At 44.2% G+C, this 15,699-nt stretch overlaps 1 protein-coding gene across 2 annotated transcripts in view; it reads left to right on the top strand.

Annotated features, from left to right (window-relative positions):
• LOC100983054 (complement C1q and tumor necrosis factor-related protein 9B-like) overlaps nt 1–15,699 on the top strand; it is a 50,314-nt gene that overhangs the window by 32,567 nt on the left and 2,048 nt on the right. For both annotated transcript variants that reach the window (XM_063595918.1, XM_008965063.7), the window contains 2 exons: nt 11,823–12,008; nt 14,642–14,704. In XM_063595918.1, the coding sequence (XP_063451988.1) occupies nt 11,843–12,008; nt 14,642–14,704 (229 nt within the window). In that variant the 5' untranslated portion in view covers nt 11,823–11,842. The remainder of the gene's footprint in view (nt 1–11,822; nt 12,009–14,641; nt 14,705–15,699) is intronic.

Here is a 15,699-nt window from a genome sequence, read left to right as displayed (position 1 = left end):
AACATTCCGTGAAACATTCTCCTCTGATTTAATCGGGCTTGCCTCATGCTGGCAATAAAGAAGTCACTTAAACATACTGTTTAACAGGAAAAAAAGTCACTCAACTTTTGTGAGGAATGATACATAATTCTTAACTTTTCTAGGGGTATTATAAGAAAAAAATGTATGTAATTATAAGAAAAAAGGCATAATGAAAGTCATTATAAAGATACTAAAATTTTAATAAAATCAGTTATAATGAAGATACAAAAGAAAGCTGTCTTCTGAAATTAGTATCTTAAAACATTTTATATTGTTTAACCAGCTACAGATTAACTGTTGACATGTTAAATTTCACACATATTTGACTTCTTATTTGAAATAACTCTTGTGTCCCTTTTTCTAAATTAATGTGGTCACATAATGTAACCTCTAGGGAAGCCTCTGACATAGATGGTTTTTTTTTTTTAATTTTATTTTTTTTAGATGGAGTCTCACTCTGTCGCCAGGCTGGAGTGCAGCGGCATGATCTCGGCTCACTGCAAACCTCTGTCTCCCGAGTTCACGTGATTCTCCTACCTCAGCCTCCCGAGTAGCTGAGACTACAGGCGTACGCCACAACGCCGGCTAATTTTTTTTTATTTTTGGTAGACACGGGGGTTTCACCATGTTGGCCAGGATGGTCTCAATCTCTTGACCTCGTAATCTGCCCACCTTGGCCTCCCAAAGTGCTGGGATTACAGGCGTGAGCCACCGTGCCCAGCCCGACATAGATGGTTTTTTAGGGTTTCAGCGACTTCTTGTTGAAGTTGTCTCACAACTACCTGATAAAGTATTTTTGTTACTGATTTTGTAAATCACCTTATTATTAAATTTTCAATAATATCTAACTCTAACATATACTTGGAAAAATATCACCACATACACAATTCACCTTCTTTTCCTCGTGTGTACATATTCCTATTTATTACTGAATCCAGTTAAGGACACAGCAGGTGTTATCTTCCTGCCAAATAGATATTCCGTTACTAGACGACAGTTTTAGCCCACCATTCAGTCATCTGCTGATAATTCGGCGATGCTTAACAACCTGCTGAAGTCTCAAGAAAGCAGTGGATATGTGAGTGAGGCTGGCAGTGGTCAATTCTACACTGAGGAACGTTTCCCTCTTTTTCCTCTTTTTTTATTAGGAGCTCAAATCAACCTCAGGGGTCCTCAGTTATTCACTTGCCTGTCCAAATCTTTCCAATAGGTTCCTGTCTCAGAATAAAAGAAAAATTCCAGTGGCTTTTAAGGCCCTGTAGGTAACCTCCTGACCTCAGCTGCTATGAGTCTCTCTCCTACTTATGGCATTTCTACTATATGTGAATCCCACCTCCCCTCATTTGTCTGAAAATGAGGATCCGATGCCAGACTAAAAGATCACAGATAACTACACTTATCATTGCTGGACAAAGCTCTATCCAAATGATGGTCAGTGAGCCTTGAAATAAAAATTATAAGCAAATTATATGTAATAATAGTAAATTATGTATACCAGTGGGAAAAATAAATCAAATATGGTTTTGCTAAAATTCACTCTATTTGTCCCAGATTGTTACTTAATAAAAAGTAGATGCCTTTTAAAAGTTGAGTGGTCATAACAACATGTAATTTGAAATCGAAATATTTTCAGATTTAAGTTAAATTGACATTAATAAAAATAAAATTATACTAACTAAAACGTATGAAAAGCTACTGAAGAAAAAGTATTACAAGATATAGCAATACACATTTATGCCATTGCCATATGTTATGGTAAGACATAGTCTCTGATACAGTTTGGATGTGTGTCTCCTCCACATCTCATGTTGAAATATGATCCCTGGTATTGGAGGTGGAGCCTAATGGGAGTTGTTTTGGTCATGGGGGCTGAACCCTTATGAATGGCCTGGTGCCCTCCCTGGAGTAGTCAGTAGTTCATGCCAACTGGTTTTTTGAAAGAACCTGGCAGCTCTCTCTTGCTCTCTTCTCTCTTACTCTCTTGCCATGTGAGGCACCTGCTCCCCCTGCACCTTCTGCCATGAATAAAGCTTCCTGAGGCCTCACCAGAAGCTGGGCAGATGCTGGTACCTTGCTTGTACAGGCTTCAGAGTAGTGAGCCAAATAAGTCTCTTTTTGAATTACTAAGCCTCAGGGTTTTTTTTTTTTATGGTAATGAAAAACAGACTAATATTGACACCTTGAAAACTGGAGATCATGAAAAGTCAAAGTAACAGAATATGGGCATTATCTCCCAAATTTGAAGTATACAAAAATATGTGAAGCAAATAATTTAAATTGAATATTTAGCCAAGAAAATAATTGATAAAAATGATTAAATATTTTCTTATTTTGCAATTAAAAATAGAAATTTGACACAATATGAATCGAAACTGGACCATCCATTTAAGACAATTTTAATTTTAAATTAGAAATTATGATGCTTATTTTATCTAACAATTTTATTGAAAGTTTAATCAGATAAGGACAAATTATAATTACTTAATATTGCCATAGTATCTTACATACAACTACCTGTTATTCAACAAAAGCCAAAAAGGTAGCCAGTCTTGCAAGTTGAGATGGATCAAACAACTGAAACCAGTACTGTGTTATATCATTATATTGTTTGCATTTAAAATAAAATATAAAGACAACCACAAAAATTAAGTAGGGACTATAACTGCTGTGCGGAAGAGATTTCATAAAGCGGGCATGAGACTGTCATCCTTAGAAAGGCCTGCTTGCATGGCTGGCCTCTGCCTGGCATTTGGGACCTTGGAATTGGGAGAGTCCCCACTATTTCCTAACTGAGAAGAGTGGTTCACTCTGTCCTAAACTGTATAAACAAAGCGGTTTACTCTGAATAGCTGCTTTCCTTCTGGGAGTCTGGGAGTTGAGTACCTTTGAGAGAGAGAAGCCTATGTGACTAGCCTTCATAAAAACTTGAGTGCTGAGTCTCTAATGAGATTCTGGTACTGGTAGACAACATTGCACATGTGTTGTCAAATTTTGAGGCTGAGGGAATTAAGTACATCCTGGTACCTCCACAGGAAAAGACTCCTGGAAGTTTGTGCCTGATTTCCTCCAGATTTCACCAAACACACTTTTTCCCTTTGCTAATTTTGCTTTGTATCCTTTGTCATAAATCGAAGCCCTGAGTATGACTATTTGGTAGGCCCTGTGAGTCCTTCTAGTGACTCACCAAACCTGGGAGTCTTCTTGGAAACCGTGACACAATTGCATTATGTAAATTTTTAAAAATTTAACTTGATGTGTTGTGACTGTAATCAAAGGTTATTTCACAGAATACCTTTATCTAATCTGTTGTTCTTGATAGTTGCCTTAGAGATGTATTTCTATATTGGTTTTAATAAGGCCATAAAAGGGATAGAGAAAACAATTAGTGTCAGAAAATAATGTGATGAAGCTACAATCCTATTTTATACAAAATAAAAAATAGAGAATCTTGATGATTGACAGTATGTTCTATAGTATGAAAATTTCTTGAACTAAACTGAAAATATCACAGTCAATTTTCTCCAACTCAGCAGTGTTTAATTCCTTTTTATAATTGTGCATCAGGCAGAGAGTGATGGCATGTACCTGTAGTCCCAGCTACTCAAGAGCCTGAGGCAGGAGAATCACTTGAGGTCAGGAGTTAAAGGCCTCCATTCTCTATCATTGCACCTGTGAATATCTAAGCTGCACTACAACTTGGGCAACATAGCGAGACATCTCTTAAAATGATAATAATAATAAATAAAATAACTCTACATTCAGGTTACTGGGATAATTGTAGAAAAGCATATAACCATTGGTATGGTATAATGCTCTATTACTGATCATAGAGTTCCTTTTATTTTTTCCAGTCTTTTTCTTAATTTCTTATACAACTGAAAACATAGTTCACCTATTAAAAACAGTTTTTCAAAAAGTCAAAAGAATTGCATCCAAAATGTATGATGAGTTATCTGCTGTTCCCCCTAAACAGTAGATTTTACCGTTAAGATTCAATAAAACTTTTATTTGGGGATGAAAAAGCAGTTATCTTATATAGAGGTGGTTAAAACTATGGTAATCCATTCAAGAGCTCCATCTAACTGGGTAGGCGTGGGAGAAGGAAGCCTCTCAGAGCAACCTAGGAGGCCCCCCTGGCTTGAGAAATGTCAGTGGACTCAGTGTTGGAGTAAGAGGGATGTGGAAGGGAGCAGTGGGATGGGTCCACTTTTGCTAGGGTTGATGGAGAGGAGACAAAGAGAACAGACTGTGCCCTCTGATTGCCCCGAAGGCTAGGCCCTGCCACAAAAGCTGTGCTAGTGGCCCTGTTCACTTGCCCTTTGGGGGTGAGTAGATAGAATTTCCTTCTCTAATTAGCAGCTCAGAAACGCTAAGTCAACAGCCCGTTGTTTCTTGTGGCTTTAATCAGAAAAAGATTCCTATGAAGGCTGCCAAGTGGCTACTCCCCACTCTTTGTTTCTTCTTAACATCCACCTGCTTCCCAAAGTGATCTGCTCCCCCCGACCTTGGGCTGCACTGGGGAAGGGCGGTCGCTAGGGTGGGGAGGGGGCGAGCCCCAGAACCCATAGGGCAGAGCATAGTGGCTCCATGTATAGGAGGGAGTGAAAGAGATGGGGGTGGCATTTTCCAGGAGAGTTGTGGGGAGATGACCTAACAAGCGCGCCCCTACTCCGCACGGGCGAGAGGGGCAAAGCTGGAGTGAACCCAGCTGAGCCTGGGCCGCCCAGCCCTGGAGGCTGGAGGCGCTGTGGTCAGGAAGCGCTCGGAGGATGGAGCCCTTTTCCCTGTAAGCAGGGGGCCAGGGTCTCACTCCTGAGCCGGCTTCCCACGGACCCCAGGCCCCGGCAGGGTCCTGCAGTGAGGATGATCATGCCCACGGGGTGGGTGGGGTGTTAGCAAAGCGGGGCCGCAGGGCAGGTTCTGGAAGCCTCTCCGCGTGGCTGGGCTGGAGTGTGCAGACGTGGGAGAGCCCGGAATGGGGAGTGCGTGTCCGGTGGAGGCCCGAGACTGGCCTTCCCTCGCTGGGTCTGCGCCGGCAGGCTGCCTAGGTGGGCCTGTCCCGGAGCTCCCCTGGGGCGGAGGCGCGGGAGGCGGGGAAGGGCCGGGCGGCGGGACAAGTGTCCCCAGCGGGAGGTCGGGAACCCGTCGGGGCCGCCTGCGGTGCAGGGGTTCGAGGCCAGGCGACGCGGGCGGGAGGGAGCTCGGCCAGAACTGCTGAGAGCCCCCAGCCGCGCTGGGACTCAGGGGCTCCCTGCCTTTAGCCACTGAGAGGCGGGGCAGGCTGCGGGTTGCCCGGGAGAAGCCAGATGCCTCTCATTTTACACGGACTAATTGGATCCTGCCGCCCGCCTGGGACCTCGGCATTGTCCGCTGCACTGACGGGGAAACTGAGGCACGGTGCGAGTAAGGCGGGGGAGGGAGTCGCCGCCTCCGAGCAGGGGCGCGCCCGGCACCCACCCGCACACCCGGCTCCCGCATGGCCTCTGCTCCTGCTCCGTGCACCGCGGCATCTGGGGAAACCGGGCTGGGCTCCTCTGTCCTCTAGAAGCTATTGATAAGTTTTAGATAAATGTTACTACTAGACACGAGGAAAGTTGAATCCATGATTGGCATAGAACAAATGGTTGCACCGCGTTCTCCGCGTTAGAGGGAGTGTGTGATTGTGAGTGAGAGGGGAATGGGCACTGAATCCTTACCTACACAAATGCCTAAACTCGTAAGGCATTACGACACACACATCTGAAAATCTAACTGATAGGAATTCTAATGGTCTGGGATCCAAATGAGACCCAGCCACTGTTAGCAGCCTTCAGTTTTGTCCTGTTGCCCATAATTACCCCAAGGTCAGGGAGAAGCACTGAAGCAAAGGCATGAACATCACTTTGAAAAAGAAACCTGCCTTGGGCACTCCTTCCTTCAGACTCCCCTTGAAAGTATTCCCTCATTTCATTCAAAAGGAGTTAACTTTTCTAAACTAAGTGGTGCTGGTAGAAGATGCTACCTGATTTAAGTGTTGCCCTAATTCTTGAAGCTCTTCGAAGACATCTTGGCCTTCCTCTGTTCCCTCCCCTTCCTGCTATTTTGCAGACATATCCACTGGGGAATTGTATGGCAGGAAGGCTGATTTTATTTAGCTGGCCCTTGATTCTTGGTTTGCACAGTATCTGGGTCCGGCCTGCAGCCCTTGGGTCCAGGTAAGTTCATTAGGAAAAGATTTATTTACATTCAATGTAAGGCATCTAGGTCCTAAAACAGCACTTATATTATCTGTGGGATAATCCTGCTTATTAATTTGCAGAATAGTCAGATGTCTATAGAGTTTTGGGTAGGAAAGGGGTAAGCCACTTTCAAAATTTATTCTTGAGGAGGCTGAAGAGGAGACAAAGGCAGATTTTGAAATTCTGCTAGAACACTGCCACTGGCTAGGAGGAGAGATCGAAACCATAGAATAAGTCATGAGAATAATGGACCTTTTTAACAGAGCTTTCTAGAGAAGCTTATAGCTTATTTTGCACAAATTTTAATGTGTACTTTTTTTTCTGATCAGGTTCATATATTCAACTTCTATACATTTTCATATTTATGGCTATGCTAATTTACAGTGTAGGAGAAAACCGTCAGTATATGTTGAAGAAGAAATCTATGAAGTGTACAATACAGAGAGTGCATGAAAGAGAATATATTCGATGAAGGCACCCTAGAGCTATTGGACTCTTAGATCATCAGATCTGGGAGGGTGTTCATCCTTTCCAGTGCATGCAGGAGGAAGCTGAGGCTCTGAGGTTTGGAAACCCAGGAGATACCACTCAGCTGATTTCTAGCAGGTTTGTATTAAATCTTAGTTTTGGAGAGTTAAGAATCTTGAGGAGTGATAACCTTGGCTGTTGAATTAAGGACATGATGTTCTTGGAGAAAATTAATCAGGAAGGGCACTGGGTGAACATTTATCAAGAGATTCTTTAGCAAAGAACAAATATAGGTAAAGCATAGGGAAATGAGCCAGAAATAAATCAATTAAATAAGGACCTATTTTGGGGGGGGACTAAAAAACATTAACTTCAAAGTTATTTGCAGTATGTGGCCCTTTGCCCCGACCAAGCCAGTATGTCTGACTCATGCGATCACAGCATTCTGCAGAATGACCTCTAGTCTCTATACATTCATACGATATGAATGTATAGAGATCTTGTCTTGATCTGTCTAAGGCAGTGACTGTTGTTCCTTTTTACATATATTACTGGGAGGGTTTTATGCTCAGTGAGTCCCCAACAGCTGTCACTCTGGCTGACTACAGTAGTCTGCAAGCCTCCTCACTTCTGATGAGCAGCCACACCTTGGGCAGTGCACGCCTTGTATTAGTCAGGATGTGGGCTCAGCTGTGTGTCAAGACCCCAAATAACAGTGGCTTATGCAAGGTAGAAGTCTATTTCTGTTTCATGTGCTCATGTCAAAGATGTGCTGGCAGGACAGGTCTGGCCTGTGGAGTCATCTGAGGCCAGGGATTTTCTGTCCCCAAACTCTGTTGCCCTCCTTCAAGGAGTCCCACGTGGTTCACCATGCCATGCACACCCCCACACAGGAAGCGGAAAAGGGCACCCCCTTACCCTTTAAGGCCGGTCATTGCACACAATTACACGCCTCACTTTTTTTTTGCTCATTCCCATGGCCCGTAATTTAGTTTCATGGTCATATCCAGGCTGCAAGGGAGGCTAGGGAGTGCAGTCTATCATGGGGGGCTAGGAGCCCAGCTAAAATTTCTATCACTCTGGATGAAGGTGAGAAGGGGTATTGGAGATAACTAGTAACTCCACAAAAGCACTGACAAGGATCAGAGTTGATACCCAGTCACCTTCCCAAGTGATGGTCCACACACAGTTGGAACCAGGATAGTATTTCTTGCATGCCTGCATTGATTCATTCAACAAATACTTGACTGAAAATAAGGCACTGAAAATAAGGAAGTAGAAAAATGCAGTCACCATCTTCATAAAGCTCTAACCCAGGTTGGTGCCCACTAAGTGACCACTAGTCTAGGTGTGGTGTACAGAGTAAGTGGGGACTGGGGAGGACAGTAATTCAGATAAGAGAGAGAGAGTGGGTGCTTGCAGGGAACGATGGGAGACAGAAGAGGCTCCTAGCTCTTTCCAGAAGGCACTCCTGGAAAAAGACCAGACCCAGAAATTAAAAGTCGAGAGTGTAACTGTAGTTGAACTAATGAAACTGAGGGTCCAACCCATAGCTTTGTGAGAGGCACAAATGTAATTTTTTATTTTTCAAAATAACATTAATATAATTTCTTCTATATTCCTTGTGCAAACCCTCAATGTTCTACATTAAAGAAGAGGCTAAATAGGAGGTATAAACTTTCTAAATTTTCTTATGAATAAATAGTGCTGAGCTGGGTGGTGGCCATGTCTCTAATCCTAGCTATTCAGGAGGCTGAGGCAGGAGGACCACTTAAGCCTAGGAGTTCGAGTCTGGCCTGGGCAACATCATGAGACTGTATCTCTATAAACAAACAAACAAGCAAACAAATAGAACAGAAATAGTGCCACAACTTACTTTGCTGCGTATTTGGGAGAACGCATATTAGTTAATCAAAATCATTTGCTGAAGGTTGTCTACATGCTGTATAAACAAGCTAGATAGACTCTACCTACATCAGGTATGCAAAGCTAGTGAAAGAATTACAGAAGAGTAACCATTTGCTTCCAGGCTGGCTTCTTCTTCCCTGGAGAGCAAGTTGGAGTTTATCCTAACCTGACACCTTTATGATCTTCTGATCATTTTATTCCTGGAATAGTTGTACTCCACATTTTGAAAGGCTAAAATGAAAATTATAGAACCCTCAACAAAGTTTGGTTGATGGAATTTCGACTTGACTGTTTCCGGCCACTTCTGAGTTTAACAAAGGAGGCTCATGTATATTCTTCATGGAATTTGGCTCCAAGAAAACTCAACTCAATTTCCTGGAATGGAGCGGATTTGTGATTTCAAAGAGAAACATCTGCATTTCCTTTTCTAAAAATACTCCATTTGCATTAGACTGCACCCTGTGACATTTCCACCAGATGGCAATACAGTCTTTGGATGACAGAGAGTCTTGCTGGTTTTCAAAATCTAGAAATATTTGTGTAGGCACTATAAAAAAGCATCTTTTTAAATGAAAAGCTCCCATAACTGCCCCGCATTCTAAAGCAACCATCTTTATTTGCACATATTCACTCTGAGTTTTTGTCAATATTCATACAGTCATAAGTACATTTATAATGTGCATAGCATTTTAGTCTGCTATCAAAATTCAGTACAACGTATATCATTCACATATTTCTACATGACCTTCATAATTATTGCAGCAGTTACATACTATTACACATAGTAAACCTTTCCCCTATTGTTACATAGTATGTAGTATGCACTTTTTCACCTGTTATAGATAATGCTGCAGGTAATGGCACACAATTGGCACACAGTTTTGGAACATTAGGAAGAATTTTAGGGATAGCAATACAGGGTGAAAGACATAGATGTCTTTTGCTCTTTAACTTTTCCAGAAAGATGTGCAGATTTACGTGGCTATCAGCACTGTGAGAGGATCTGGGTTCTGACCAGTTGCACTAGGCCCACGTTTTTGTTTTACTTTATTTTTTTAAATCCTAAAAGTCAGGTGCAGGGGCTTTAGCCTGTAATACTAGCACTTTGGGAGACTGAGGCGGGAGCTCAGGAATTCAAGACCAGCCTGGGCAACAGAGTTAGACCCAGTCTCAAAAAAAAAAAAAAAAAAAGCGAGAAAGAAAACGAAAGGGAGGGAGGGAGGGAAGGAAGGAAGGAAAAAAGAAGAAAAGAAGAGAAGAGAAATTAGGGCCAGTGGCAATGGGTCATGCCTGTAATCCCAGCACTTTGGGAGGCCAAGACGGGCAGATCACCTGAGGTCAGGAGTTTGAGACCAGCCTGGCCAACATGGTGAAACCCCGTCTCTACTAAAAATACAAAAATTAGCCGGGCGTGGTGACGGCACCTGTAATCCCAGCTACTCGAGAAGCTGAATTGCTTGAACCTGGGAGGCGGAGTTTGCAGTGAGCAGAGATTGCACTCCAGCCTGGGTCACAAGAGTGAAACTACGTCTCAAAAAAAAAAAAAAAAAAAATTAGCCGGGTGTGGTGGTGCATGCCTGTAGTCCCAGCTGCTTGGAAGGTTGAGGCAGGAGGATCACTTGAGCTGGGAGGTCGAGACTACAGTGAGCTGTGATTGCATGACTGTACTTCAGCCTTGGTGATGGAGCAAGACCTTGTCTCCAAAAATTATATATATATCCTAAGACATCTCCCATGATGATACATTAATTTCATTCAACAAGTATTTGTTCAATCTGCTGTTCCAAGTTTAATATTGAGTACTGGGAAGGCGACAATGAGGAAATACAGTCAGGCGGGGAGTCAGATTCTTCATCCTACAATTATGTAAACAAGTGTCAAGCCCCTGCCATGACAGGCGCCATGTGGGAGAGTAACAGGGTGCTCCGCAGCCCTGAGTGGGAGCGTTGCTGAGTCAGGAGGCCCAGCCATCCACGTTTCATCTTCCTTCCAGGCCTTGCGTTTGCTGCTCCGTTTGGAGCACTGCCCAAGCGTTGTCTTAGCTCCTGCTGCGGGGGAAACTGCATGGATAACCTGGGGTGGGGGCAGTGTCTACAGAGGAAAGGACTTGAAAATGCACTTCTCCTGAACTAGGTGATGTTTTCTGTGTGTGTGGCCCTTCTTCACGGTGGCCTCCTAGAAAAACAAGACCCTGACTGAAAGAACACCTCTCATTACAGTAAGACTGTTTGGAATGCTTTACTTTTTTAAAAATTTAATTTAATTGTTTAATGTGGTAAAAAAATATATAACATAAAACTAACCAGCTTAACCATCTTAAGGGCACAGTTCAGTGGCATTATGTATGTTCTCTTTGTTGTGCAACCATCACCACCACCCATCTCCCGAACTCTTTTAAAATCTTCCCAAACTCTGTACCCATCAAACAACTCCCATTTCCTTCTCTCTTCACCTCTGGCAACCATCATCCTACTTTTTCTTTATATGAGTTTGACGGCTCTAGGAACCTCTTATAACTGAAGTTATCCAGGTCTGTCTTTTTGTGACTAGCTAGTTTCACTTAGCATAATGTTCTCGAGGTCCATTCATGTAACACATGTCAGAATTTCTTTTCTTTCTAAAGCTGAAGAATATTCCATTGTATGGACCTACCACATTGCATGTATCTGTTTATCCACTGAGGGACCCTTGGGTTGCTATGGAAAATAATGCAACTGTGAACATGGACATCTGTTCCAGTCCTTGCTTTCAATTATTTTGTGTAGATGCACAGCAGTGGAATTGCTGGATCAGATGGTAATGCTATGTTTGCTTCACTATTTGTCATGTGCCTTTATGCATATTGTGATAAAATTTGATTTTTACAATAGTCCTGTGAGATAAGTAAGCATTGGTCTGTGGTTAAGAAAAGTGATTTCTTCAAAGTGAAATGATGAACGGAAGAGTATCCTGACCTTAAACTTGGCTTTTTTTTATTGCCCGTTCAGCTTGAAGAGTGGTTCCAATCACAAGTGTTACCTTCCAAGGACAATGTCATCCTGGTTATAACCAGCTTGCTCCCCTGCCCTGAGTCTTCTGCCAAGTCTGTCCAGGTGTGGGTCTGGGGCAGGGGACAGCTCACCCATTTCCCACTGCACAGAACGGAGGCTGTGTCCAGGGCCCCAGCAACAAAGGTTTCTCCTCTGGGTTTCTGTTTCCCTCTTTCAGTTCAGTCTGTCATCTGAACCATGAGGATCTGGTGGCTTCTGCTTGCCATTGAAATCTGCACAGGGAACATAAACTCACAGGACATGTGCAGGCAAGGGCACCCTGGCATCCCTGGGAACCCCAGTCACAATGGTCTGCCTGGAAGAGATGGACGAGACGGAGCGAAGGGTGACAAAGGCGATGCAGGTACTCACCTGGCGGCTTCGGCTGCCTTTCAGCTTCTCTCTTCATTCCTTTCATCTCATTCACTCATCATCTGTGTGGTTTTTCACCTACCCACTCACATCCCATCCATCCATCCACCCAACAACACTCACTGGGGCCTGACCCCAGTCATCCATTCACCCATCTGCCCAGCAACACTCACGGGGTCTGCTCCATGCCAGACTCTGTGTCAGGTGCTGGTGGAGAGCACAGGGCAAGATCGCCATGACCCCTGCCCTCCTGGGTTCTCTCATCTCTGACACCGCAGGACATTTTCAGTAGTATATAATGTCATGGATCCTCCCACCTCAGGTGACAGGTATGTTGGATTTTTGGCAACACGAGGCCAATAGAGAGATCTGATCATGAATTATTTGGCAGCAAGCATCCAGCTGCAGTGCAGGTGAGAGCTAATACCACATCATGTCATGAAGCAGGAGATGCGGAGTGACAGATGACACGTACTGCTGCTGCTTATGAATCTATGACCTAGGTTGGGACCCTGTCCCAGGGTCTGGGGATCTGGGGACAGAATCCATCCTCTGGGAGGGAGATTTGCCAAAGCCTGGAAGTCTGAGTGCTTTCCATAACAACAACCAATAGACTTGGTTTCTGAATGGCGTACCATTCTTGAGGCCTGGTCTTGACCATAGGGTCACATATCTAAGACTTATGCAGAATGATCCACTGGGTTAAGAGCACAGTTCAGTGGCATTAGAAAGAAAATATCAAAACTTCTATGGACCTTTTTACAAATAAGTTTGTGTTTCTAACATGTGTCACTTTATGGCATTTGGTGGCCTGATAGTTTTTTGAATGGGCTGGATGAAGCCAAGGGTCACCAGGAAGCAACTTTATTTCTTTCTAACCGGCACATCTGCTCTGTGAGGTGTCTTCTCCTGGCTCACATCTCCAGCTCATTGAGACTGTTCCAGTCCCCCGGTAGCAAATAGCCCAGTCCAAATGAATGCCAAAACCTTACCCTTAATGAAATCAGGTCTTCTGCCCTCACACTGTGACCACAGTGGGGTGTGTGTGTGTGTGTGTGTGTGTGTGTGTGTGTATGTCTGTGTCTGTGTGTATTTTATTTCTGAATGTTTAGGATTTTCATTTTTTAAATTTTTGTTATAAAATATTATGCATAAAAGGAGATAAATAGGTGATAAAAAATACAGAGAACTAAGACAAACACTTCTATATTCAATACCAAATTTCTCTACCTCTTCCGTGTTGAATTTCTCTCCTCTGCTTACCAATGTCCATTCTTTCAAGTTTTACATACTTCTTAGAAGCAAATGTCATATCTATTTTTTCTATGTAATTCATAAGTATTATTTGTAATATACTTTCTTAGAAGGACATTCAATCACATTGCTCACACTAAAAATTTACTTCATTTTTATCTTATCATCTTAAAGTGTATTTTTGTGTATGTTTTATACCAAACATATTTTTCATATACTACCTGTGCATAATGTAGAAACATATAAATGTCTACTGATTGGGGTCTGTGTTCATGCTTTGTGAGTTGTGGTGCGTGATCATGAAAGCTCAGAGGCCACTGCTCTAGAGAATGGGAGCAACGAGAGCCAAGCAGGGGAACAAAAAGAGGGAAGGAGAGGAAGACACAGGGGAGCAGCCAGTAGAGGGGAGGGAAGGGGAGCGCAGGGAGGGGCAAATGTAGGGATAAGCCCCCTCCATTCAGAGGTCCCACGCTGACCAAGGCCCCACTCAGGAGCGCTGGTGTCCCAGGAGAACAGACATCGTGACAGAAATAAGTCTGCCTGTGTCAGTCCTGTCTCAGGACCTGCAAGCCGGCCCAGGCTGCGCCTGTCGCCCCACAGCCACGTCAGTGGGTCTGAAGTATGGGAGTCTCTGCTGCTTTGTGAGAAGCCAGAGTCTGGGGTGAGCTGTGGCCCAGTGAGCACTCTACTGCCATGGCCAGAATCGTCTTCAACCTGCTGACGGATAGCACGCCGACCTGGGGCTCAGGGGGGCCTGTTCTGAGCACAAGGACTTGAGTGTAGTCAGCAGAGCCCCACTCACCTGATGTTCTCTGCCAGCTTGATTGATGGCATTTCCCCCAGTGTAAGGCACTAGAGGGATCCCTCCAGAACTCTCTCTTCTATCTTGGGATAGTGTCACATAACCATAGTCATCTGTGTTTTCATAGGAGGCTAGTAAATCTTCCGTTCCACTCTCCTCGATAGTAATGGAAGAGAAACAGAGTGAGGAAACCTCCTCGCACCTCCAACATTCAGACCACGTCCCAAGTCCTTGTCGCAGGAGAGGAACACAATCAATTGTGACAGTCAGTCCCCATTGCACACACTCCCTCTTCGTCCTGTCTTGCTGTGTGCTCTAGGCACATTCTAGAGATGGGCGCTTGGGAAGTCACTCAGTTCATTTCTTAGGTCACTTATCCCACGCAGCTCAGCACCCAGATGCCCGCTCATGCCTGCCTCTCTCCACCTGCGCTCGTGTGGAGGACAGAGTGCCCCTCAGGGCAGGGGTCACCCCCAGACTCTCCAACACACATGGCTGATGGAGACCAATGGCCAGAAAAATCAGAAATGGAATTTCAACTCATGCCTGTTTTCTGCTTTTCCACCTAGGAGAACCAGGACGTCCTGGCAGCCCGGGGAAGGATGGGACGAGTGGAGAGAAGGGAGAACGAGGTTAGTAGTTCCTATTTATGGTGCTCTAATTCTGAGCTGTCGACTATTTAACAGTATTACCATGGACAAGTCCTCCATGCTGATTATAATCTTACAATAAAGGCAACACAGTTCTTACTCTCCAGACGGGGGGATTCTGCAGGGATTGGCAGGCTTTGCAGAGGGTTGGGTAGTAAATATTCTCAACTCCGCAGGCCATACAGATCTGTCACCACTACTCAACTTCCCATTGTAGTGAAAAGAAGCTGTAGATGCTCCATAAATAAGCATGGCTCTGTTCCAGTGACACCATATGTGTGAAGACTGAAATGGGAATTTCCCATGGTTTCCATGTATTGCGGAATATTATTTGTGACCATTTAAACATGCAAACCATGGCCGAGCACCATGGCTCACAACTGTAATCCCAACACTTTGGGAGGCCCAGGTAAGAGAATCGCTTGAACCTAGGAGTTCCAGACCACCCTGGGCAACATAGTAAGACTTTGTCTATACAAATAAAAAAACTAGCCAGGCATGGTGGCACATGCCTGTAGTCCCAGCTACTCAGGAGGCTGAGATGGGAGGATCACTTGAGCCTGGGAGGTTGAGGCTGCCGTGAGCCATGATCTCATCACTGCACTCCAGCCTGGGTAACAGAGCGGGTGACCCTGTCACAACAAAAACCAGAAAAACAAAAAAAAATGTCAACCATGTTTGTTTTGCTTGCGGGAGGGAGGCTGAATTTGGCCTGTGGCTGTGGTTTGCTGAACTTTGAACCTTGCAGTGGATGAGCACTGAGGAGTGAGACTGAGTTTTTGACTTGGTGCATCTGGCAGCACTGCATGGAGGAGGTGGCACTAGAACTGGTCCCTGATGGGTTGGGATGTAGTCGTAGTGGCAAACTTGTGTAATCTTCACTTTGTGCTTTTCATGTACTGACTCACCAAATGCAACATCCCCGGACACTAGGTAGTTTTATCACCCCAGTTCCATAGGTGAGGGAACAGAGGCAC

This window comes from Pan paniscus, chromosome 14, assembly GCF_029289425.2.
Source record: "Pan paniscus chromosome 14, NHGRI_mPanPan1-v2.0_pri, whole genome shotgun sequence".
Classification (NCBI taxonomy): domain Eukaryota; kingdom Metazoa; phylum Chordata; class Mammalia; order Primates; family Hominidae; genus Pan; species Pan paniscus.
This window is presented reverse-complemented; position numbering and strand designations above follow the sequence as displayed.